The 26,565-nt window shown below is 35.5% G+C and overlaps 1 protein-coding gene across 3 annotated transcripts in view; it reads right to left on the reverse strand.

Moving 5' to 3' along the window:
• The window catches only part of Ppp3ca (protein phosphatase 3 catalytic subunit alpha), a 314,520-nt gene that overhangs the window by 60,617 nt on the left and 227,338 nt on the right, over positions 1–26,565 (reverse strand). For all 3 annotated transcript variants that reach the window (XM_074041435.1, XM_074041434.1, XM_074041436.1), the window contains exons 4-7: positions 20,424–20,535; positions 19,001–19,146; positions 14,775–14,914; positions 762–839 (exon numbers count right to left, since the gene is read on the reverse strand). In XM_074041435.1, coding sequence (XP_073897536.1) covers positions 762–839; positions 14,775–14,914; positions 19,001–19,146; positions 20,424–20,535 — 476 coding nt within the window. The remainder of the gene's footprint in view (positions 1–761; positions 840–14,774; positions 14,915–19,000; positions 19,147–20,423; positions 20,536–26,565) is intronic.

A 26,565-nucleotide genomic window follows, 5' to 3' on the forward strand; every position in this document is an offset into this window, starting at 1 on the left:
TTCAGCACACAGGTTTTAAAAAAAATTGCATCTACTTTTCAGAAAACCCAAAATGTAAAGGGGTCAGTTTAATACTTTAAAGCCAGACAGTACACTTTAGAGGGGATTATTGGGAAAGAGTATAAGGATGAAAATCCTAATATTATGTTGATTTCTCACTTATGCAGACTTAAAACCATAAAGTGAATATCTGTTATTTCTTACTTTTCTAAACTCTTAGAATTGTCTGTGTTTTAAAAATGTGTCAGACCATGTAAAATCAGCTTCATGTAATTATTTGTAGTTAGAACACAGAATTTTCTTCTGTGTTTAATACATGTCCCTCTTTTTTTTTTTCCTTTAAAATTCTGTAGGGGTCAGGAACAATATTCTTTAAAACAAATTCACCACACAATATCTGTTCAATACTTATGTGTGATTTTCATTCACTTTGCCAACTAAGACTAAAAAGTAGTTGGCAATTTACTCACTCAAGGCAAAAGGTAAATACAGGAATTGAAAAATAACGGGAGGTGCCCTTATATCACTTAAGAAAACAGGGTGATGCTAAAGATGAGAGAACTTTAAAAGGTGCTTACCACACATCTGCAGTCACTCATTCCCTGAGACCTCCCCATACTTGTATTGTTAGAAGACCATTTTAAGATCTAATTTCTTCTGGGAGTGAACCTGGTGAAAAGGACTCTCCACAGCCTAAGCACAGGGAAAAATTCTGACAAAGGGGCAATACCTGGCTTTCACAAACCCTCAACACTACTTACCCTGCATCTTGGGCTTCATGGGCTCGGAGTATAGATAACAAGTTATTGTGCTGCAAGAATTCACATACAGCTGGGTAACTGCCAGAAACAAAAAGAAGAGAGAATCATCAGTTAGGAAGTCAACAGGAGTCACACATTTACCTCTGACATCTAGACTCTGATTCAATCACAATCAAATATATATCCTTCATGAAACAAGCCCCTGGCGGTAGGGATAGATTTCTTCCCATGGGCAGAAAAGGCACCGATGTTGTAATCTTAAAGGAACAAATGTGTATGAGCTGGAGAAAAAATACATAGGCCATTATATAAATCAATTTTTTAGTATTTTAAATCAAATTTTATAAACCTCCATTTAAATACAAAGTGAATACATCATGAAAATTAAATTTAAAATATAGGCCTCAGCTTCCTCAAATATAGCATCATTTGAATCTGTGTGTCCATGTGTGAGTGTGCAACAAATGACTGTGTTAAGAGGTGGGGAGAGTTGAGTATATTGGAAAATCAAGTTCTCTGTGTAATATTATGGGAACATTACACTGATCATATCATATAAATCTAAACAAAATTATGCAAATTCACAAGGTTTTAATTTTGTACTTTAAATATGATCAAAAGAACATTATCTTCAGACTTATGTTTCTGTTTAAAGAAAGCCATAACTTGAATAACTTCATTATAAGTTAAATTCAAATTACAAAATAAAACTTGAAAACTCCATTATAATCATGATAGGTGAATTTTTAAACTATACATGGGTAACATTCATCAATTAAAAAAGCACTTTGGGGAAATGTTTTCCCCCCAAAATAAAATACTATAAACGAGTAGATGAACATAGTTTCTATAAATCTAATTTGTATGAATTCCCCAATAGCAAACACCATCATACAGTTAGAGATAATGATTGTAAGAGAGTCAGTATTTTGGCAAAAATGGGATCACAAACAGAAAAGTTTCTGTGCATGTGCATACACTAATGTGTATGTATGTGTGCAGTATGCAAAAGAGAGTGAAAAAACAAGAGCCATTAGGCTCCTAGTTGTCCCAGGTCAACCCAGTCAAGAAACTACCTACCTGATATACAGGAGTGTACCTTCTGATATACCTTCGCTTGGGTATGAAGCCCAAAAGGCTCATGTGTTGAAATCTTTGTCCCCAGGTGGTGGTATTATGCACAGGTGATTGGACTGTAAGGGTGCTAACCTCAACGGGTTAACTACTGATTGGATACTGAATGGAATGGAAGATGGCCTGTTTGGAGGAAGTAAGTCGCTGTGGTTGTATCTTCAGCTACAACACACTGAGTATGTAATATCAGATCAGTTCATACTTGTTTACTGATTGCTTGCAAAGCCCCACTTCAGTGTTTATAGTTAAATGTGTAACAACTTGCACGTTTACCATGGCAGTAACTCATCCTGCACTTCATCTGTTTTTGCTTATCGGTTTCTACTAAACTTTCACTCCCCTGAAGGCAGGGACTATGTGTATCTGGCTAATCTAGCAAAGAACAAATATAATAGTTTTCCAGCAAATGCTTGGTAAATAATTGAATGAATAAGTGAATTACCAAAAAGGATACTTGTCAATGGAGCACAGGAAACCGAAGGGGAGAAGAAGAGAGAATACTGATAAAACTGGAAGCAGAGTGTTGAGGTGTGATTTCAATAGACAAAAAATGAAGGTCATGGATCCAGATTGGGTGGGAAGGAAACAGGATGGTTTATATACTGAATATATTATAAAGAAAGGGTCAGTAAGACACAATGGCTGATTGGTGGTAATTTCAAAGCAAGAAGAAAAAGCAAAGGTACTTGCTAGCCTGCATTAATGGGAGAATGAAATGTTATCAAATCCCCAAACCAGAAGGAATCCCTGGTGGGGATTAAGCAAGTGGGAAATAAATACTAACCCTTTTTTGGGCAAGGTGAGTGCAGGCTACAGGGACAATGGAATGCCTACATAGAAAGTTCCAGCCCAGAGCTGAAGGGATCAGACATAGATTCAATAAACATACAACAGAGTTTATACTTTTCAGTGAAGCCAGAGAAGAAGGCTCCTAGGGGAAAATGTGAAGAAAAAAAAATGTCAAAAGCAGGAAGACAAAGAGGCAGCAGAGGAGGCAAAACTGCCTGCTAAGTTAGAGGCAAGTAAACTAGAGGGAAAGGAGGAAACAGAGCATTTCAACACTGAAGGGTTAAGCCAGTCAAACTGCTGCACAAGTTGAGCAGCAGGTGAAGAGCTGGAAGGCTGTGGATCTCTAATTAAGAGACCAGCAGTGATTTGAGTGAACTGCAACTTGCAACCTCAAAAACACTAACACTGCCAGGCACCTGTGGCTCACACCTGTAATAACTAGCTATTCAGGAAGAAGAGATCAGGAGGATCGCAGTCTGAAGCCAGCCCAGGCAAATAGTTTGCAAGACTCTATCTCAAAAAACCCTTTGTAAAAATGGCTGGCAGAATGGCTCAAGGTGTAGGGCCTGAGTTCAAGCCCCGGTACCACAAAAACAAACAAACAATAAAACTGTAACAGACTGTTAATATGTCCCCCAAAATGCAGTGCTTTGAGGAAATTTTAGAATATCTTATTCCACTCACTTATGATGAAGCAGGAAAAACCAGAAAACAATGCTTACATGATTGTACAACAGAGACAAAAACTCATAATCTAAGCCCCAAATCCTACCAACAATTTCCTTTGGTTTAAATAAAAATGAAGCTGCTACCTCCAATATATCATGACCTTCACTAATCTCTACAATCTAACACTTGGTCCACTTCTAGTATTTCAGTTACCTGCCTGAGCATTATAAGCATTTGAGTGTGCAAACTCTGGTCTAAGATTATAAAGATAATGATAGTGCTGGAGCAAAAACAGTTTTTAATGATCTTTTTCTTCTCTGTCACATTGAGTTATCTGATATAACCCATAAAAAGTATTAGTAAAGTTCTTCTGAAGCATTCTTCTGTATAACTTTGTTTAAATCATAGCCCAGATAATACATTAGATACTGGATAGGGTGGCACACCAATTAAACATGCAAACTACAAACAAACTGGGAGTTGTGGATCAAAATTAACTGAAAATAACTCAAAGTGCTAATGACCACTTTGAGCTATTTCTTGACTCATTTGTGCTGAATCAACATCAACCTTATAAGCCAGGACCCTCAGAGGATACCTCATCACTTTCAAGATGTCATTAAAGAGAAAGGGATCAAAAGCATTCAGAGAATAAGAGAGAAATTTTTCTTCTTTAAGAAAAAACAGTCCAGAATTGTCTGCCAACAGTCTGTGGGCTGTGGATTTCCAGATTCAACTACATACTGATATGCAGTTGTTATAGCTAAAGATTAGTACCTATGAAGAACTTCCTATGAAACAAGGCAATCATTTTGTTCAGAATAAATTTCTAACTATCCATTTGATATTTTATTCCTGACATAAAATTCATTTGTGTATATATTTGCAAAACAAAAATACTGTAACTTTATGTAAGTTCAGTATGGGACTTTGTTCAGAATATGATTTATTGGAATAGCTGACTCAGAAAACAGATAGGAGAATGCTACACAATAAATTAATGTAATATGATTCAATATCAAAATTGAGAGTTTGGATTTTGTTTATGTTACTAAACACAACTGAATGGAATCAAATAAGTAATTTAAACACCCATAATATAATTGGTAATTTAACACCATACTTGGGAGATTCCAAGATGGTGACTACAGGGAGGAAGCAGAAAGCATGTCTCCTAAAGTAAATTCTTGGAGAGATGCTGGAGACACACCTTACAGGAAAAATCACCAAAAAGAGGCAAAACTTTGACCCCTCCACACCTCCAGCCTGCGCATAGCATCTCCACTTCACATTAAACAGAGAAACCAGGGGGGCCCCCGGCCGCCAGACGCCAGCTCCCAGACCGCTTGGGAAGACAGACCACAAGGTGAGCTAAGTGGAACATGGGACTCCTACAGACAACCCTGGGCCAGATCAGCATAGCCCCCTGGACAGACCGACCCTCACACAGAGAAAAAAGAAGAAAAAGAAAACTGAATAAACAAGAACAACAAAAAAGACACATAGCAAAGAGGGCGGGGCGCCCTGAGCGCCGAAGAAGGTGGGAGTGGAAATCCCTCACAGAACTGTAAATAAACAAACTGGCCAGAGAAGGCAGGAGTGGCAGCACCAGCCCAGCAACCAGGAGCAGGAAACCTTGTAAAAGTGGCGGTGGGAGGAAAACTCCACAGGAGAGAGGGGAAGCATCACTTCTTAAGTGAACTGTAAATAAACACGCTCGCCAGAGAAAGCTGGTGCAGTGTCACCTCCCCCAGTGTGCTTGGAAAGGGCAAAGCTTGTAGCAGTGGCGGTTGGGCCCAGGAGAACTCTAAGTAAACAAAGCCTGCAGGTCTAGGTGAGTGTTAAGCTCACTCGTGAGATCTGCATAAATCAAGCCTGCAGCAACAGCTGGCCGAAGTAGGAAAAGGAGGGCTGCAGCCTCAGATAGCCATTCACAAACCTGTCTCCAGACTTGTTTTTTTTTTTCCCTCTTCCTTTGATGAGACAACACCGAAAAACACCTGCATGCTGAAAAACTTACTGAAACTGTATTGCATTTGAACTTGGGACACTGTCGTATTTTATTTTTTGGTTTTAATCCCCTTTGATGAGACAATGACAGAACTACTTCTGAGACACCATCTCCAGGATTGGAGACTGAGGGACTAACACCAAAATTACTAAGACTGAAACTTTATTGCATTTAAACTTGGAGATTTTTTTTTAATCCTCTGTCTCTCTAATGCCTGTCTAGCTTACTGTTGATTAGTACACTCTCTTCCTGTTTATATCTTTGACACTTTTTTGTTTTTTACTTGTTTGTTTACTTATTTTTCCCTTTTTCTTCACCTTCTTGCTTTTGCTCTACTCTCACCCACCATTCTAAATATCACCATTGCTATTATTACAAGCAAAAAACACTTAATTGCATGCAGTACAGGGACAATAATAATACCAAGGGCGATGATGGGAAGACAGAAAAAAACAGGGAAACCAGTTTCCCCACAGCAAAAAATTAGTACAGGAACCAGAAAGAAATGAAGAAAACAGATACGCAGATCCAGACTCCAACAAAATGAAGATAAACTATGCCAAAGAACCCAATGAAGCCCACAAGAATAATCTAAAAGAAGAAATACTACAAGTACTCGAGAATTTTATAGAGATGATACTGGATATGGTCAACCAAAATGTACAGGACACACTCAAGAAATTCCAAGAAAACAAAAATAGAGAATTTGAGAAAGTACAAGAATAAATAAAACAAACCACAGAAACACTATATAAACACCAAAGTGAAACAAAGAACACGATTAATAAAGAGATAAATGAACACAGGTCAAAAATAGACAACGTTAAAGAGGAAGGGACTCAGGATATGGAAAACCTCAGAAAAAAGAATGAAACAGAAATGCAAATCAAAATGTAAGGCCAATCCAGCAGAATAGAACAAACAGAAGACAGAATCTCAGAACTCGAAGATGAAATGGTAATTAAAGGAAAAACCGAAGAATTATTAGTTAACAACTCAAGACCTGTGAAAGGAAAATACAAGAACTTATTGACTCCATCAAAAGAACAGACCTGAGAATCATGGGCATTGAAGAAGGAGAAGAGGTGCAAGCAAAGGGAATGTGTAATATATTCAACAAAATAATAACAGAAAATTTCCCAAATCTAGAGAAATCTATTCCCATACAGATGCAAGAGGCCTCCAGAACACCAAACAGACCAGACCAAGTAGAACTAACCCACAGCATATTATCATTAAAACAACAAGTACAGAGACTCAAGAAAGAATATTGAAAGCTGTAAGAGAGAAAAAACAAATAACATACAAAGGTAAACCAATCAAAATCACAGTAGACTTCTCGACAGAAATATTAAAAGCAAGAAGAGTGTGGGGTGAGATCTTTCGGGCACTGAATGAAAATAACTTCAACCCCAGGATACTCTACCCAGCAAAACTATCATTCAAAATAGATGGAGCAATAAAAGTCTTCCATGATAAACAGAAACTAAAACAATATATGACCACAAAGCCACCACTACAAAAGATTCTTCAAGGGATTCTGCACACAGAAAGCAAAACACAACATAACCATGAAAGGACAGGCAGCACCAAACTACAGGAAAAGAAAAAGCAAGAAAGTAGAGAGTAACCTCAACTTAGGTACACACAATCAAACCTTCAAACAACTAAGACAACTAAATGACAGAAATCACCACGTATCTATCAGTACTAACACTTAATGTTAATGGACTTAATTTACCCACCAAAAGGCACTGTTTGACGAACTGGATTAAAAAGGAAGATCCAACAATTTGTTGCTTACAGGAGACCCATCTCAATGACAGAAATAAGCATAGGCTTAGGATGAAAAGCTGGAAGAAGATTTACAGAGCCAATGGCCCCCCAAAACAGGTAGGAGTAGCAAAACTTATCTCTGACAAAGTAGACTTCAAACCTACATTGACCAAATGAGATAAAGAAGGATATTCCATACTAATAAAAGGGAAAATAGACCAAAGGAAGTAACAATTATCAACCTATATGCACCCAATGTCAACACACCCAATTCATCGAACATATCCTGAAGGACGTAAAAGCATATATTAACTCCAACACAGTGGTCGTGGGAGACTTTAACACCCCATTATCATCAATAGATAGGTCATCCAAACAAAAAAAATCAATAAAGAAATCCTAGATCTAAAATATACCATGGATCAAATGGACCTAGTTGATGTCTACAGAACATTTCATCCAACTTCTACACAATATACATTCTTCTCAGCAGCCCACGGAACCTTCTCCAAAATAGATCATATCCTAGGGTACAAAGCAAGCCTCAGAAAATAAAGGAAAATAGAAATTATACCTTGCATTCTATCTGATCACAATGCAATAAAACTATAATTCAACAACAAAATAAAGACAAAAAACATGCAAATAGCTGGAAACTGAGTAACTCATTGCTTAATGAACAATGGGTCATTGATAAAATAAAACAGGAAATTAAAAAGTTCCTGGAAGTCAATGAAAATGAAAACACAACCTACCAGAACTTATGGGATACAGCAAAGGCAGTCCTAAGAGGAAAGTTTATATCCATGAGTGCATATATTAAAAAGACTCAAAGATCCCAAATCAATGGATATTAATCACCTGAATAGATTTATAACAAAATGAAATTGAAGCAGCAATCAAGAGTCTCCCTAAAAAAAAAAAGTCCAGGACCAGATGGATTCTCTACTGAATTCTATCAGACTTTTAAAGAACAACTGATACCAACCCTCCTTAATCTGTTCCATGAAATAGAAAGGGAAGGAAAATTGCCTAACACATTTTATGAAGCCAGTATTACATTTATCCCAAAACCAGGCAAAGATACCTCCAAATAGGAGAACTATAGGCCAATTTCCTTAATGAACACTGATGCAAAAATCCTTAATAAAATAATGGAAAAGCAAATTCAACAACACATCAAAAAGATCATTCACCACGACAAAGTAGTCTCCATCCCAGGAATGCAGGGGTGGTTCAACATACAAAAATCACTAAATGTAATAAACCACCTTAACAGAAGCAAAGACAAAAACCACTTGATCATCTCAATAGATGCAGAAAAAGCCTTTGATAAGATCCAACATCATTTCATGATAAAAGCTCTAAGAAAACTAGGAATAGAAGGAAAGTTCCTCAACATTATAAAAGCTATATATGACAAATCTACAGCCAGCATTATACTTAATGGAGAAAAACTGAAACTATTCCCTTTAAAATCAGGAACCAGACCAGAATGCCCACTATCTCCACTCCTATTCAACATAGCACTGGAATTCCTAGCCAGAGCAATTAGGCAAGAAGAAGGAATAAAAGGAATACAAATAGGTAAAGAAACTGTCAAAATATCCCTATTTGCAGATGACATGATCCTATACCTTAAAGACCCAAAAAACTCTACTCAGAAGCTTCTAGACATCATCAATAGCTATAGCAAGGTAGCAGGATATAAAATCAACATAGAAAAATCATTAGCATTTCTATACACTAATAATGAACAAACTGAAAAAGAATATATGAAAACAATTCCATTTACAATAGCCTCAAACAAAATCAAATACCTAGGTGTAAACCTCACAAAAGATGTGAAAGACCTCTACAAGGAAAACTATACACTTCTGAAGAAAGAGATTGAGGAAGACTATAGAAAGTGGAGAGATCTCCCATGCTCATGGATTGGTAGAATCAACATAGTAAAAATGTCGATACTCCCAAAAGTAATCTACATGTTTAATGCAATTCCCATCAAAATTCCAATGACATTTATTAAAGAGATTGAAAAATCTACTATTAAATTTATATGGAAACACAAGAGGCCACGAATAGCCAAGGCAATACTCAGTCAAAAGAACTATGCAGGAGGTATCACAATACCTGACTTCAAACTATATTACAAAGCAATAACAATAAAAACAGCATGGTACTGGCACAAAAACAGACATGAAGACCAGTGGAACAGAATAGAAGATCCAGATATGAAGCCACACAACTATAAGCAACTTATCTTTGACAAAGGAGCTAAAAATATACGATGGAGAAATAGCAGCCTCTTCAACAAAACTGCTGGGAAAACTGGTTAGCAGTCTGAAAAAAACTGAAACTAGATCCATGTATATCACCCTATACCAAGATTAACTCAAAATGGATCAAGGATCTTAATATCAGACACCAAACTCTTAAGTTGATACAAGAAAGAGTAGGAAATACTCTGGAGTTAGTAGGTATAGGTAAGAACTTTCTCAATGAAACCCCAGCAGCACGGCAACTAAGAGATAGCATAGATAAATGGGACCTCATAAAACTAAAAAGCTTCTGTATCAAAAGAAATGGTCTCTAAACTGAAGAGAACACCCACAGAGTGGGAGAAAATATTTGCCAACTATACATCAGACAAAGGACTGATAACCAGAATATACAGGGAACTTAAAAAACTAAATTCTCCCAAAATTAATGAACCAATAAATAAATGGGCATGTGAACTAAATAGAACTTTCTCAAAAGAAGAAATTCAAATGGCCAGAAAACACATGAAAAAATGCTCACCATCTCTAGCAATAAAGGAAATGCAAATTAAAACCATGCTAAGATTCCACCTCACCCCTGTTAGAATAGCCATCATCAGCAACACCACCAACAACAGGTGTTGGCGAGGATGCGGGGAAAAAGGAACCCTCTTACACTGTTGGTGGGAATGTAGACTACTACAACCACTCTGGAAAAAAATCTGGAGGCTACTTAAAAAGCTGGACATCGATCTACCATTTGATCCAGCAATACCACTCTTGGGGATATACCCAAAAGACTGTTACTCCAGAGGCACCTGCACATCCATGTTTATTGCGGCACTATTCACAATAGCCAAGTTATGGAAACAGCCAAGATGTCCCACCACTGATGAATGGATTAAGAAAATGTGGTATCTATACACAATGGAATTTTATGCAGCCATGAAGAAGAACGAAATGTTATCATTCTCTGGTAAATGGATGGAATTGGAGAACATCATTCTGAGTGAGGTTAGCCTGGCTCAAAAAAACAAAAATCGTATGTTCTCCCTCATATGTGGACATTAGATCAAGGGCAAACACAACAAGGGGATTGGACTATAAGGACATGATAAAAGTGAGAGCACACAAGGGAGGGATGAGGATAGGTAAGACACCTAAAAAACTAGCTAGCATTTGTTGCCCTTAACGCAGAGAAACTAAAGCAGATACCTTAAAGCAACTGAGGCCAATAGGAAAAGGGGAACAGGTACTAGAGAAAAGGTTAGATCAAAAAGAATTAACCTAGAAGGTAACACCCACACACAGGAAATCAATGTGAGTCAATGCCCTGTATAGCTATCCTTATCTCAACCAGCAAAAACCCTTGTTCCTTCCTATTATTGCTTATACTCTCTCTACAACAAAATTAGAAATAAGGGCAAAATAGTTTCTGCTGGGTATTGGGGGGGGGAGAGGGAGGGGGCGGAGTGGGTGGTAAGGGAGGGGGTGGGGGCAGTGGGGAGAAATGAACCAATCCTTGTATGCACATATGAATAATAAAAGAAAAATGAAAAACAAAACAAAACAAAACAAAACAAAAAAAAAGATCCAACAGCATTTCATGATAAAATCTCTAAGAAAACTAGGAATAGAAGAAAAGTACCTCAACATTATAAAAGCTATATATGACAAACCTACAACTAGCATTATACTTAATGGAGAAAAACTGAAACCATTCCCTTTAAAATCAGGAACAAGGATGCACACTATCTCCACTCCTATTCAACATAGTACTGGAATTCCTAGCCAGAGCAATTAGGCAAGAAGAAGGAATAAAAGGAATACAAATAGGTAAAGAAACTGTCAAAATATCCCTATTTGCAGACAACATGATCCTATACCTTAAAGACCCAAAAAAATCTACTCAAGAAGCTTCTAGACATCATCAATAGCTATAGCAAGGTAGCAGGATATAAAATCAACATAGAAAAATCATTAGCATTTCCATACACTAATAATGAGCAAATTGAGAAAGAATATATGAAAACAATTCCATTTAAAATAGCCTCAAAAAAAAAAAATCAAATACCTAGGTGTAAACTTAACAAAGGATGTGAATGACTTCTACAAGGAAAACTATAAACTTCTGAAGAAAAGATTGAGAAAGACTATAGAAAGTGGAGAGATCTCCTATACTCATGGATTGGTAGAATCAACACAGTAAAAAGTATACTCCCAAAAGTAATCTACATGTTTAATGCAATTCCCACCAAAATCCCAACGACATTCATTACAGAGACTGAAAAATCTACTTTTAAATTTATATGGAAACACAAGAGGCCACGAATAGCCAAGGCAATACTCAGTCAAAAGAACAACGCTGGAGGTATCACGATACCCAACTTCAAACTATATTACAAAGCAATAACAATAAAAACAGCATGGTACTCGCACAAAAACAGACATGAAAACCAGTGGAACAGAATAGAGGACACGGATAGGAAGCCACACAACTATAAACAACTCGTCTTTGATAAAGGCACTAAAAATATATGATGGAGAAAAGACAGGCTCTTCAACAAAAACTGCTGGGAAAACTAGTTAGCAGTCTTCAAAAACTGAAACTAGATCCATGTATATTACCCTATACCAATATTAACTCAAAATGGATCAAGGATCTTAATATGAGACCCCATACTCTAAAGCTGGTACAGGAAAGAGTAGGAAATACTCTGGAATTAATAGGTATAGGCAAGAACTTTCTCAATGGAACCCCAGCAACACAGCAACTAAGAGGTAGCATAAATAAATGGGAGTTCATAAAATTAAAAAGCTTCTGCTCAACAAAAGAAATGGTCTCTAAACTGAAGAGACCACCCACAGAGTGGGAGAAAATATTTGCCAGCTACACATCAGACAAAGGACTGATAACCAGAATACATAGGGAACTTAAAAAAAACTAAATTCTCCCAAAATTAATGAACCAATAAAGAAATGGGCAAGTGAACTAAACAGAACTTTCTCAAAAGAAGAAATTCAAATGGCCAAAAAACACATGAAAAAATGCTCACCATCTCTAGCAAGAAAGGAAATGCAAATTAAAACCACACTAAGATTCCACCTCACCCCTGTTAGAATAGCTATCATTAGCAACACCAACAACAGGTGTTGGTGAGGATGCGGGGGAAAAAGGAACCCTCTTACACTGTTGGTGGGAATGTAAACTAGTACAACCACTCTGGAAAAAATTTGGAGGCTACTTAAAAACCTAAACATTGATCTACCAGCAATACCACTCTTGGGGATATACCCAAAAGAATGTGACTCAGGTTACTCCAGAGGCACCTGCACACCCATGTTTATTGCAGCACTATTCACAATAGCCAAGTTATGGAAAAAGTCAAGATGCCCCACCACTGACGAATGGATTAAGAAAATGTGGTATTTATACACAATGGAATTTTATGCAGCCATGAAGAAGAATGAAATGTTATCATTTGCAGGTAAATGGATGGAATCGGAGAACATCATTCTCAGTCAAGGTTAGCCTGGCCCAAAAGACAAAATATCGTATGTTCTCCCTCAGATGCGGACATTAGATCAAGGGCAAACACAACAAGGGGATTGGACTTTGATCACAGGATAAAGCGAGAGCACACAAGGGAGGGGTGAGGATAGGTAAGACACCCGAAAAACTAGATAGCATTTGTTGCCCTCAATGCAGAGAAAGTAAAGCAGATACTTTATTTTTTTTTTCATTTTTCTTTTATTATTCATATGTGCATACAAGGCTTGGTTCATTTCTCCCCCCTGCCCCCACCCCCTCCCTTACCACCCACTCCACCCCCTCCCGCTCCCCCCCCTCAATACCCAGCAGAAACTATTTTGCCCTTATCTCTAATTTTGTTGTAGTAAAGCAGATAATTTAAAGCAACTGAGGCCAACAGGAGAAGGGGAACAGGAACTAGAGAAAAGGTTAGTTTGAGAAGAATTAACTTAAAAGATAACACACATGTAACAGGAAATCAATCCGAGTCAACTCCCTGTATAGCTATCCTTATCTCAACTAACAAAAAACCTTGGTCCTTCCCATTATTGCTTATACTCTCTCTTCAACAAAATTAGCTTTTTCAACATACTTAGCTTTTTACTAAAAATTTGAATACCCTTAATAAAAGATTACTGCCAAAGTAACCAATTACTGAAAAGAAACATTAGGCTTTCAGAATCATACCATGATTATTAATTTTATGCATAATAGGCTCATTGGACTTGGTGCCCAAATTTCCAGAACTTGAAGTAAATTATAAACTTTCTGAAACATAAGTTTACAACAAACCTCTCTATTAATATATACAGCAAAACCCACTCTTTGAATGAAGCTTTGCTGAGTAAGACTTTCTATTCTCAAACTTTAATTTCTCAGTCACATTAACAAATGAATAAAGGAACCCATTTTTTTCCATAAGAAAATTTAGTATTTAGAACAAAATGTTTTACCACAGAATAGACATCTGATTGAAGTTACACAAAGGATGGTATTTGTTTGTTCTAGAGACAGAAGATATGTGACTGGATGTGTTTGGTTTACAGAATTCACCCAGCCTTACTATTAGCTGGAGTTGAGTGCTGACTTCAGGTTTGTTTTTAAATTTGAAAAAAGAAAATGTTCAAAAATGTACATTTTCGTTATGTATTTCCATCTGGCTGCTTTCCCATGACTGTAGGTCTCATGGTAAGTAACCTTACTGAAACTGGAAAATCAGATGCAGTTACTTAAAACTGAGCTGGCATATCAGGAAAACAGTGAGGACACACAGACACCCAATGGTGTTGTATATCACTTTCTGAAATGCTAATGGAATGGGCAAATCCCCTAGAGATCTGAAAATGTAAAACTTACTATAAAGACATTTCAACTTGGTTTGTTGAGGTGCTAAAACAATATTTACTACAGTATGTATATTCTGTGTAGCTGCTGACTTTACTCTATCCAGAAAGTCTGACAAACTTAAAAATGGATAAGAATAATTTGAATATGATTTTATTAACCACAATAAAGTTTGTTTACGGATTTAAGTTATGTGAGCTGGTAAAAGTTTTACATAATTGAATGAAAAAACCCAAGGTTGGTAATGAATTGCTCTTTTTTGCCTTTTCTATTCTTCACAGAAATTATATACGTATGTATACATATTTTACATCAACTTATTCACTTATTTATTTATATTTTAATTTTTAAGTGCTAAGAACCCATTTGAACCAAACTTTCAACCTGAACCTTTCATTCATACTTGTTTCCTAAAGAAGAAGTACAAATCAAACACATGACAGGTAAATTCCATTTATGAGGCAAGTATGTTCCAGCCAGCAAAACTCAATCCTCACCTGTAGAAGTATGAACACCCCCTGACTGTGTTGTGAGTGAAATGTTCCTGAGTCTTCTCATTTCCAAAATCCTCCAGGGGGTCTGACCACAGGATATCACACATGGGTCCATAAGCAGGTGGTTCTTTGAATCGGTCTAACTAAGAAAAATAAAAGACAGAGAGCAAAATACTAATCTTTGAAAACCTGGAATTCAGAGAATAGAAGAAACCAGCACGGTGCAGTACCTGTTCACCTCTTATCCCATTCTCTCCTTCTCTTCTGTCATCTTGCTCCAATTTTCTTCCCTTTTTTCTCCTGCTGAACTCATTTGCTATCTATCTTCATTTGTTCCCTAGCTTCTCTCATACCTCTAATCCCTTTTTTTCCTCTTATTTCCATTCTCCCATTCTTCTTTAACCCTTCTTTCTTCACTTAGATATTTTTTCTACACAAGCATTTTAGTCACTTCCAGTTAATCTTACTCCACCTTGCTCCTTTACAAAGGAGGAGCTTTAATTATTTGGGGAGGGAGATAGTCTGTCTATTGCCTGCATTTAACTGTGATATAAGTCTGGATAGGAAACACCTTCTGATTTTCATATTTAACAAAAAGATTTTGAAAACAGGTAGTTTTCATTTTACAAGAAGCCACTTGCTGTGTGACGTCTAAGATACTCACTTATTAGGGACCGTGTGGGTTTCCACCTAAAGTACATGTCTCCTGAGGTTGATCCAGACATAAATAAAGAGTCATGAGAAGCTGGTCATTCTTTAGCTTACAGTTCTATACTTTATATTTTACCTGAAAGCTTCATGTGAAATCCATTTTCCAATTATAAATGTGTATCAATTCATATTTCAACTTAAAAAGGTAGATTAAGAAAATATAAAGAATATGAGAACTAGAAATAACATTTCAAAAGTCTAGAACAATGCCATTTTATCCTGATTTAATTACAATGAAAGTGTCTTTGGTTAAATAGGATATATTATAGAAATTCTTGGAAAAAAAAAAAGCATAGAGTAGCTATGAAAACTTGTTAAGAACTGATATTCCTCAGATTCAATACTTTAATATTAGAAAAACTGATATGGGCGAGGAGAAACATTAAGTTAACAACCAAATTCTCTACTTTACCTAGAACACGTAAGATAATATAAGCAATGGTTTTGCTACATACTGGTTTTCATTAATATTTAGAGAGAATGAGGAGATATTTCACATTTCCTATATTTAATAAAAAACTTATGATAAGATCTTCTGTATTTTAACTATAATTTTTCTTTTTTGGTAGTTCTGGGGTTTGAACTCAGGGCCTTAGCTCTTAGAAGGCAGACACTCTACCATTTAAGCCATTCCACTAGCCCTCAATCATAATCCTAACCATAAAATATTGATTGAAAGTTTGGAGTTTTTAAGAGATTTAAATAATTTATGCTTTTGAAAGGAACAATTTGTTCAACAAAAATAATTCTTTTTCATAAAAATACAGTAATTCTTTTGGAGAAATAAGAACTTATTATTAGGAGCACAACAGCAGAAGAGGGAAGACTTTCTGACCAATATGTATTTCCAAATGAGACATAGAATTTCTTCTGGAAGAATGATAAAGTGTATTCTAAAGTTTGTTCTATGCATGTTGAAAATAAAATAATACAGAAGTAAATGTGGTAGAAGCTCCAATTTACATACGACAAAGCACAAACTTAAAAGTCAATTTATGGTTAAGAGTACAGCTTAATGATGAATGTAGAATTCAACATAGTATCTGAAGTAAGATGGAAAGTAAATTGTGGTGGTAGCAGGTATTTTAAAACCTACCTAATTTACCACATGAAATTTAGTTATTGATTTCAAAATAATCCATCAGGTTGTAGAAGAGTAAATTGGTTAAATTCATATAGAAAGAAACTCTACTGCTGAACTCCATAACTATCATATCAATGTAGAACTTTAAACACAGAGCAAAGAACATACTCTGTGCACTACAGAACACTGGAAGGAACTTGTAATAATGCCTTACAGAGAAGGAAACAAACCTATAGAGCACACAACAAAGGTTTATTCAAAGTGCTTTTGTTTGATTTTTTAATAATATCATGCAATTCTTTTCTAGTAGGAAAGTAAATCTAGTATTATGTTTACGCCTGGTCACATGAGCCTTAATGTCAGAGTTCTTAAGGAAGAAACCGAATGTTTTGTTTCTCAAAGTATAGCCTTTCACTAAAAAAAAAGAAAAAAAAAGATAGCAGATATTTATGATACATTAACATATTCATGATTTTTATTTCATCAATACCATGAATTCCATGAAGAAAATTACTAAAGAGACAACAAATAAGAATCATTAAGATGATTATTCGTGTTATAGTAGCATATATAGATGTTTTTGTTGATAACTGCATCTTCAACAAAATAGCCCGGATAGCCAGATCATTTCTATTTTTTTCTCTGCACCAGAAAACTTTATACATTAGCTCTATTCAAATAAAAAGCAATACTGAATGAATTTTCACTTAACTCTCCCTGTTAGGAGGATACTTGATAAGTTGGTTTTATATTTATTACCTAAGCCCGTGAACTTGATCACTTCAAGCAAGTAAAGCAGAAATGCATGTTGCTGATGCCCAACGAAACAATTATTCCTATTGGTACTGTGGCCTATACCATTTTCCGTAATATAGCAGTAATTGGTTATCAGGTTGCTAATGTGATACAGGATACGTAAATATTTGATTTTCTTCTCTATAAAACACAATAGAAAAATACTACTTACCTAACTTAAGGCAACTGAACTGAGTGTGGCGGTACACTCCTGTAATCTCAGTTACATGCGAGGTGGAAATGGGGAGAATCACAGTTTGAGGCCAGCCGGAGCAAAAATTTAAGTAAGACCTCACCTCAACCAATAGCTATGTGGAGTGGTATGCACCTGTCATCAGCCACATTGGAAGCATAAATAGGAGGACTGTGGTCCAGGCTGACTCAGGCAAAACTCTATGCTCAAAAAAACTTTAAAGCAATGAATTCTTTCTACTCCTATTAGGCTTAAATAAATACTAACTAGCATGTGTCTTTATAGCAAAACTCAGAAAAATCCTGATTTTAATAGTTCAAATCAATACAGAAGTTTAGCATATGATCAACTTCTTCTTGCTAAAATTATTGGCAAGACTAATAAGATTAGAATTATTTCCACTCTTCTTCTTTGAGATAATTATAAAGATAGCTCCTAAGTTTCTAAAAGTGGAGGAAAAACATCCTACATAAACAGAGCTTTCAATTACTCATAATTCTTGCAGAAAAAAATTTAATTTCCTAGATTGACTTAGTTTACCACTCAATAGCTTAGTGGTGAGCACAATCTTCCAGTCACATAAAGTATATTTTACATGTTAATGTAAACAAACTGTCACCCTTTAAAATAATTCCAAGTAATATTATTTTATAATGACATCAGAAAACATTTTCACTGCTCACTCTCTCTCTTTGAGGATTTTGGCACCAAAATAAATGCTGAGATTTTTGATTATCCTCTGATTTTTCTTAAGCTGTTGCAATTATCAGTTATAAACATACCAACAAAATAGATTATCTCTTCTACTACATAAAGCAATCCTATACTATTTCATTTTCACATGAAATGACATAATATGCTTTCACATTCAGTCTAAATTATCTTTTTTGCTGGCTAAAGCAACAGTAATAGCCAATACTAAATTAATTTTTAAAAAGCTTCTTAAGAGGGTTCTCATCTAGCCACTCAATACAATTAATAGTATGTCATCTTTGACTTTCAGACTGGTACTTGTACATTTTAAGTTGTAACAAATAGATTTTAAAAAAAAAACCATAATATAGACACATTTAAAGGTAAGGTTGTATCTTTTTCCAAGAGTAAAGAAACATTTTGAGTATAAAGTATCATGAATATACAATGGATTGTTTGAAAAAAATCCAAAGAGAAATGGAAAGGCACATTTTTTTAGATTAAATATTTATATTTCCAATACATATATCACATGGTAAGAAAAACCTTGAGGCTTTATAGATGAAAACTTTTCTAAATAGAAATCTATATTCCCTTCTAAGATAAATATCTAACACAAAGAAGAGATTTAGTACTGTACTTAATCGTTTTAATTCAAAAGGATAAATTTAGTGATTAAAAAAAGTAATTAATGGCTTTTACTTACTACTGAAAGCACACAGAATGATTAGATTGGAAAATAACAGAACTTACTTTTCTGATGTCATCTAAAGTATTAATCTCTGGTGACAAGCCACCGTGTACACACAGGAACTGTTGGTTCATCAGGGCAGCCAGGGGAAGGCAGTCAAAGGCATCCATACAAGCGTCATATACGCGTTCTGAATACTTTATTTTACCTTTTAAATGTGATTAAAGGCAAATAGTTATCCTCATGGTTTCATAAGTAGGATCATTTCATTCAAATAGTTTTGTTTCTTTTAAATGTGTTCTTGCTAGGATGATATTGAGTATAAAATACACCACTGCAAAATTCCAAAATATAGTTAAATATGATTTTTAAAAATTTTATATTAACCTTTGTATCTTGTGTTTTTTGTCATTCATCAATATTCTATAATTTTTATAACTTTTTATATAGCAAAGAAGAGATATTATATATTTATACACATATATATGGCTATTTCATATATAGCATAAAAAATATGTATTCACAAATAACTGGAAGGCAAACAGCAAGATGGTCATAAAGCTGTCTGACATTCATGAAAGATTTATACAAAAGCAGATGGCTAGACATTTTCTAAAGTTGTTTCTATCTCATTGCAAATTGTTTTTCCCTTATTGGTTTATATCTAACGTTTTGACAGAAGTCTTTCTGCTCCATGAATATAAGACTAAATGACAGAGAAAAGAAAAACCATGTTTCAGTGGAAAATGGAGAAAAATGAGAAGAGGAAAATGAAATTTTTATATATAAAATATTCCCCACTCCTAGTATATAGGTCTAAAGGAAGAAATCACCCTTCAATTTGTAAAATATATCAGAAGTTAGTCTCTATCAGGTCCAAAGACAGAACAATGGGATTCACTATGCTCTCCATGTTATGTTTTTCAGTATTAGAGTTTGAATTCAGGGTCTTGCACTTGGTAGGCAGGCACTCTACCTCTTGAACCACACCACCATCCTGTTTTGATTTATTCTTTTGATAGGGTCTTGCTTTTGCCCAGGTCAGCCTGGATACCCTCCTATGTAGTGAATGAGAGGTCCATGCCACCATGCTCCGTTTTGTTGAGTTGGGTGTCTAACTTTTTTTGCAGGCTGGCCTCTGACTGCACACCTATAAACCTCCACTTCCACAGCAGCTGGGATTACATGCATGAACCATTGCCCTGGCCTCTCCATTTGCTTTTCTTGGTTTAAAAGGTAACTTAATCACATGTTTCTTAGTAAAAACTACATCAAATATTAACTCAAATTATTAGGTCACTTTATAGAGATTTTGTAATTTAAAATAAGTCTGAATTCTAATAACTGCACATGCTTAGAAATAATGTAACTTTAATTTTTTGACTTGTAGGCAATGGATCACATTGTTATGTGCTTTTAATTATCAATTATATTTACTATTCAGTAATACGGTATTAAAGAAAAAAGCTCTAAAAGTATACTTACATTCTTGTTTAAATGTGAAATACTCTGTTAGATGTCTACATTCATGATTTCCACGAAGTAAAAACAGTGTTTTGGGGTAAAGAATTTTCAAGGCCCACAAATACAGCACACACTGAGAAAAATAAAAATACAAATAACATAAAAATAAACATTTTTCCATTACATTTATGCACTCCATTGCTTGCAAATCATAAGGAAATAAATCAAACATATTTGTCATGATAAAAAATCTCCAACCTAGGCATTATTAGGGAACATATTGATAAACAAAACATTACTTTGGTAGAAAGCCAAGGTTTATTTACACCACAAATATACAAGCACCGAGGATCACACACCACCAGAAAACAACGAAATCCACATGGTCAAGAGACTTTTATGGTCCAGGGGAATTTGGGAGAGGCTGCTTTAGAAAGAAGACAGAAGAAGCCTAAATAAAAATACACTGGTATAACAGTATACAAGAAATATGACTAATGAATAATAAATAAATTTTAAAAGATACTTCTCTTTAGAAATCTGATTATTTAAAAAATCAGTTAACAGAAGTGGAAGCCCTGGAAAAGAAAGGCATGACAGAATCTAAAGGCAAACACTGCCAACTCAGGCTGATTTAGGTTCTGTGCCTATTTTCTATTACTTTCTTTCCTTTAGCAACTCCATGTGTACTTCTCGTCCCATCATTTTATCTTTTATTTCAGTGTCATTGGTAAATAAAACATTAACTTTTGGTTTTATATATAAATAAAATTAAATAGAAGAACAAGGAATCTCACTACACATACTACTCACAGGGAATATATTTCATACACCTAAAAACTTTCCAGTTAGTTACTTGGCCACTGTAGTTTATATGACAATGATGGGCAACTATGCATGTACTACTTTTGGAATAAATCTATACTGACACAGTCTTCCTAGAAGGTAAGTTAAGATAAGAGCCCACAGAGAACAGGAAACCATGTTTTGAAAAACAAGTCCATCTTTCCAATCTTCATGAAGTTGATGTTTTTAAAGTGAAGCCAAGAAAGACAGATACCACAAAAATATTGAGACTAGGGCTGGGATGTAGCTCGGTGGTACAGCGCTTGCCTAGCATGCGTGAGACCCTGGGTTCGATCCCAGCACCAAGAAAGATAAAAAAAAAAAAAAAATATTGAGACTAGTCACATCTGATTTATACTTTAATAATAAACTTTCCAAATACAGTATATATGCTGGATAATGTGTACAGGGAAAAGCTACTGATAATTTATTTGTGCTACCTGTGAAGAATAATTATCTCTGTTCTATCACAATTTATGAAATAAGTAGAAATAATTACATTTCAATATAGAGCCTAAGTTTTGGAGGAATACTAATTGTTTAAAGAGTATGTATTATTGTATTATTCAAGCAAGATATTATCTCCAACTATGAAATACTGATTGAAGTAAACAAGAATAACAGGTTGGCATTAAATTATATGTGTTACTTTGATTGAATTTCTCTCTCTTTTCTTAGCAGCATTGGAGATTAAACATAGGGCCTCATCCTTGGTAAGCAGGCATTCTACCTCTTGAGTCATGCCCCCAGCCCTTTTTGCTTTAGTTATGTTTTAAGGTAAGGTCTTGCTTTTCCTGCATGGGCTATCCTGGACTGTGATCCTCCTACCTATGCCTTCCATGCAGTTGTGCACCAACATACCTACCTTGTTTGTTCAGATAAGAGTCTCGTTAACTTTTGCCCAAATTGGCCTTGAACCGTGATCCTCTCAATCTCTACCTCCAGAGTATCTGGGATTGCAGGAATGTACCACCACATGGAGCTTCTGATTAATTTTCCAATTATAGTATTAATCATAGTTCATGTGACAGTGCTATTAGTATTTCTAAGAGAAGACCAAATGGCCTACACAAGGGCTCCTTGAAACATGATCTGCTGTATGTGTAAAGTTCCCTATCATTTCAGTGGATAGTCCAGTGGCTTTACAAGTCTCTCCTTGTTATGCATCAGAGTTTAGAGTTGTACTTACATGTTTTAATCCAAGGGATGTGTAGCTGGATATGGTGCACACGTCTATAATCCCAGTACTTGGGAGGTGGAGGCAGGAAAATCACAAGTTGGAAACCAGTCTGAGCTACATAGTGAGACCCTATCTCAATTAACTAACTAACTAACTAACTATGTCTATGTACTTCCGAATTGGTTGTTAACTTAGTATGTCACTATGTCTAATTTAGAACAGGATTGGTCATGTAAATTCCTTTAAAATATATGTTCATACTGAAATACTGTATTGGGTGTATTTTATTTATATTTTGAATATACTTTAGTAATCAAAAAATTTAAATAGAAGTATTTGTATCCAGAGATGCGTATATCTCAAAATTACAGGTGAATGAATTTTTACACATGTGCTCCTATGAAACTGACACCTGGATCCAGTTATGTTACTGTACCCAGAAAGCTCCCTCATCAATAACTTTTTGAAAATGTAATAAAAATTGTGATCTCTTTAGATTGGTTTTTCCTGTAATAATTTTAAAGCAAAGCTATTATCTCTTAAACTAAAATCGCAACTGCATTTTCAAACTCTACTCAACTACTAGAGGAATTACCATCTAATATGTACACTTTCTCTTTTTACCATCTGTTACAGATCATGTTTTGACATTAGCATATAGCTTCATAACTTTATTACCTCTAGTTTTAACTGTGATAGCTCTTTCATAACTGAAATCTCAAAAACCGACATAGAAATATTCTATGCTAAATATTCTTAGTATAGCTATTTAAACCTTTTAAATGATTCAATACACATTTAATTTCCTTTATTATTTAATGGACTTAAAGTACCTAGCATGTGGTAGGAGTTCAGGAAATATTAATTACATTTCTGCAGATGGGAAGGGAGAGAGGAGAGGAGGGGAGGAGAGGGCTGATGAGAGGTAAGGAAAAGAAAAGGAAAGACAAGTAGGGAGGAAGGGAGGGAAGGAAGGAAGGGAGGAAGGAAGGAGAAAGAACTCAATTTACAAATTCTTGGCTTAAGTTCTCTTTTAATATTTTATTTCCTTTTCCCCCGTGGCAAGAGTAAAATATCTTCCCAAACACTAAGTAAAACCACAAATGCAGCCAATATGGAAGAAATGCAATGGTAAATGAAAAGGCAAGGGTAGCCTGGAGAGTGGAGCCCTGCCAGCCTTCACCCTCAACATCTGGTGGCAGAGCGCTGCCAAGCACAACACTGTCCTGCTGGCAACTGTGTTGCCATGTGAAGTTCCAATGTTCTGAAAAGCTGAAGACATTAAACAACATTATAAACTAACATTAAAAAGTACAGACACTTGTAAAAGATGATCACAATCAATGAAGCAGAGAAATAAAAATAATTGGCTGCTTTTTCTATATCAGATGGCTAGTTTAAACAAAAATTTTACTGAATTAACTGGTGATGGTAGAAACAGAGCACCATGTGACACGGACCATTTTGGTATAGTGAGATGTAAATAAGCTGTACTAATCACTTCAACAATCTTTCCATTCATATTCTTAATTAAACAAATATTTATAACTTAAAGTTAGTTTGGGTTACTCAATATGAAAGACTGAGTGCCCTCTATCTTCTTTCCCCTGTTTAATTTTTGCATCTTCCCCAACAAAGCAATACTAAGGATATCATTAGTTTAATTGGTTTACAGATGATAATAATAGTGCAATAATTCACTTTGTAATGTATGCTTTTTAATGGTGAAAAATTACACAGGAAAGTTAAGGAAAATCTGAAGGAGGAAACAAGGACATACAAAAGAAAATATATAGTTTAAGCCATGTACTAATCAGGTTGGGAACTGATTATATCTGTGCTGTGAAAACAGTTCAATCAAAAGTGCTGTGTCTCTGTCACTGGACAATTAAGCAAAGCATGTGCTGAGAAAAAAATCCAAACTCGAAAATGTCAAATGTAGCTTTTGTAAAACATCATTTTCCTGGACTGATAAGCATGCGGAGAGCAGCAGCAGAACAGCAATGCACTGTAAAGACAACTGGCTACATGGAGACAGCCAGACGACTCCTTCCTTATGTCTGTGGCATTACTCTGTCATCTAACACCACTTGATGTACCACTTGCCTGTCATTCTCAGGCAAAAAGATGGAACACTGCCTGGCTTACTGTGGTTCATTCTGGTCTAAGACTTCACAGCTAATAAACATAACAACTTTTCACACTTAAATGTGTTTGAGGCCTGGGTTGAGATCTGCATGTAAGTAGAACAGGAGGGGCCATTCACGGGGAAACTCAATGCAGGGCATTACAGAATGTCTTGAAAGAGTTTGATGAAGAAATAGAAGGAAATAGCTGTGCATGCCTCTGTTTGCAATTCTGAATCTTTCAGTGTGTTCTCAAAGAAACAACTCAGCCATGTACCTATATACACACATGTGCTTGATCAAAGAGATTAGGTGGCATAATGCAATCACCAAAGAGAGGAATATTTGGTATAAGACACATTATTGCCCAAAACAAAATTACTTCTTTCATCACTACTCAAAAGATTGCTTGTTTTTGGGCTAACATTGCAGGAAACTATTTCTAAACTTGGCAAAAGGAGAAAATTGGGAAGGATGGTAGAGTGGAGAGAGGTGAGTACATAGAATGAGCTCTATGTGCTGCTTGGAGCACACCGCCTGGAGCCTGTAAATATACTCAGCAGAGACGACTAAAAATCTGAACCTACACTTCAAAGCTGATTTGGTAAACTCTAAACTTCAGTGTTCCTCTTTGTTCAGAAGATAGCCAAAGGAGAATACCTACAGTGCAGCCCTGAATGATTGAAATGATTCAAGAACCTTTTAAAACCTATTAGGATAACACACTAGAAAAACTAAGCTGTTATTTCAGAATTTTTCTAAACCAACAATCTCATACTCAGAGAATATTTTATATTTAACGCTTTGACCTTCAGATTAGATAGATGCAGTAGGGGGCTGTGTGTATATTTCTCAACAGGCATGAGTAAATATAACTGTGAATATCAGTTTGTGTATTACTGTATGTCATTTCTTTTTTGTATTTTTTTAAATTTAATTTTGTTTTTATTCCCATATTATTGTTGTACTGGGGGCACACTGTGACATTTACAAAAGTACTTACAATATATTTTAATTAAATTCACCTTCTCCTCCTCTTAGAATAGTTTCAACAGGTCTCATTTCTCCCATATTCATACACAACATTTCTACCATATTCACTCTCCTTCATTCTTTCCTGATATCCTTCCACATATCACTACCCCCTCCCCACCGTATCAAACCCAAGACAGGACCTGTTTTACCTTCCTGTTCTTTGCTTTTGAAAAAAGACATTTTTGCTTATTTAAGACAGCTGCATGCACAAGGGAGTTTCATTATGCTATGTCCATGTGTATATGTGTTAGATCCCAAAATGATTCATCACGTGTGTTTCTTGTGATCCGAAGAATGACCAGTGTGTTGGGTAGTGGAAAGAGCACAGACTGTGAATCCTAGTGTTGTCATTTAGTCCATGTGTGACCTTTTCTGAGTCTCAGATTAGGCTTCCATTGAAAAGAAAGCATTTAAAGTTTTCTTCAAGAGCTCTGAGGAGCAAATGAGATCCTTTATCTATCAAACAATAGCATTTACATGCAAACAATGTAGGATTCCTTAATTCAGAATAAATACTCCAAAGTATTCTCAGTAAGTGTATTTTATAGAAATATTTGTTCTACTTTAATATCATGATATAACTGAGCCATTCCAAAAGCCCCTGAAAGGTCATGGTCTAATCATTTTACATAGAGACACTGTGTCATTTCTGTATGGATGTAGCAAGTACATGGCTCTCAGAGTTTAATTAAAAGAGCTGTTTTTGAAGATGGAGACTCAAACTTAAGAATCTCAGAACTTTTAAATGCTCTGATACCTACATCTGATGAGTCACCAACACTGAGTTTGACTCTTTGATCCTTTGCTGAATTTCAAAGGAAGCACACTATAAAAATACTGTAATTTCTTACTTCAGATACCTAGATTAACTAGACTTTAAAAAAATCTACTGGGGAGTCAGTAGTTCTTTCCTTTAAACAGAAAATAGAGCTCTAAAAAGTTCTAATAAGGAAGTTTCCAGTGATTTGAGGCCAGA

This window comes from Castor canadensis, chromosome 9 (assembly GCF_047511655.1).
Source record: "Castor canadensis chromosome 9, mCasCan1.hap1v2, whole genome shotgun sequence".
NCBI lineage: Eukaryota > Metazoa > Chordata > Mammalia > Rodentia > Castoridae > Castor > Castor canadensis.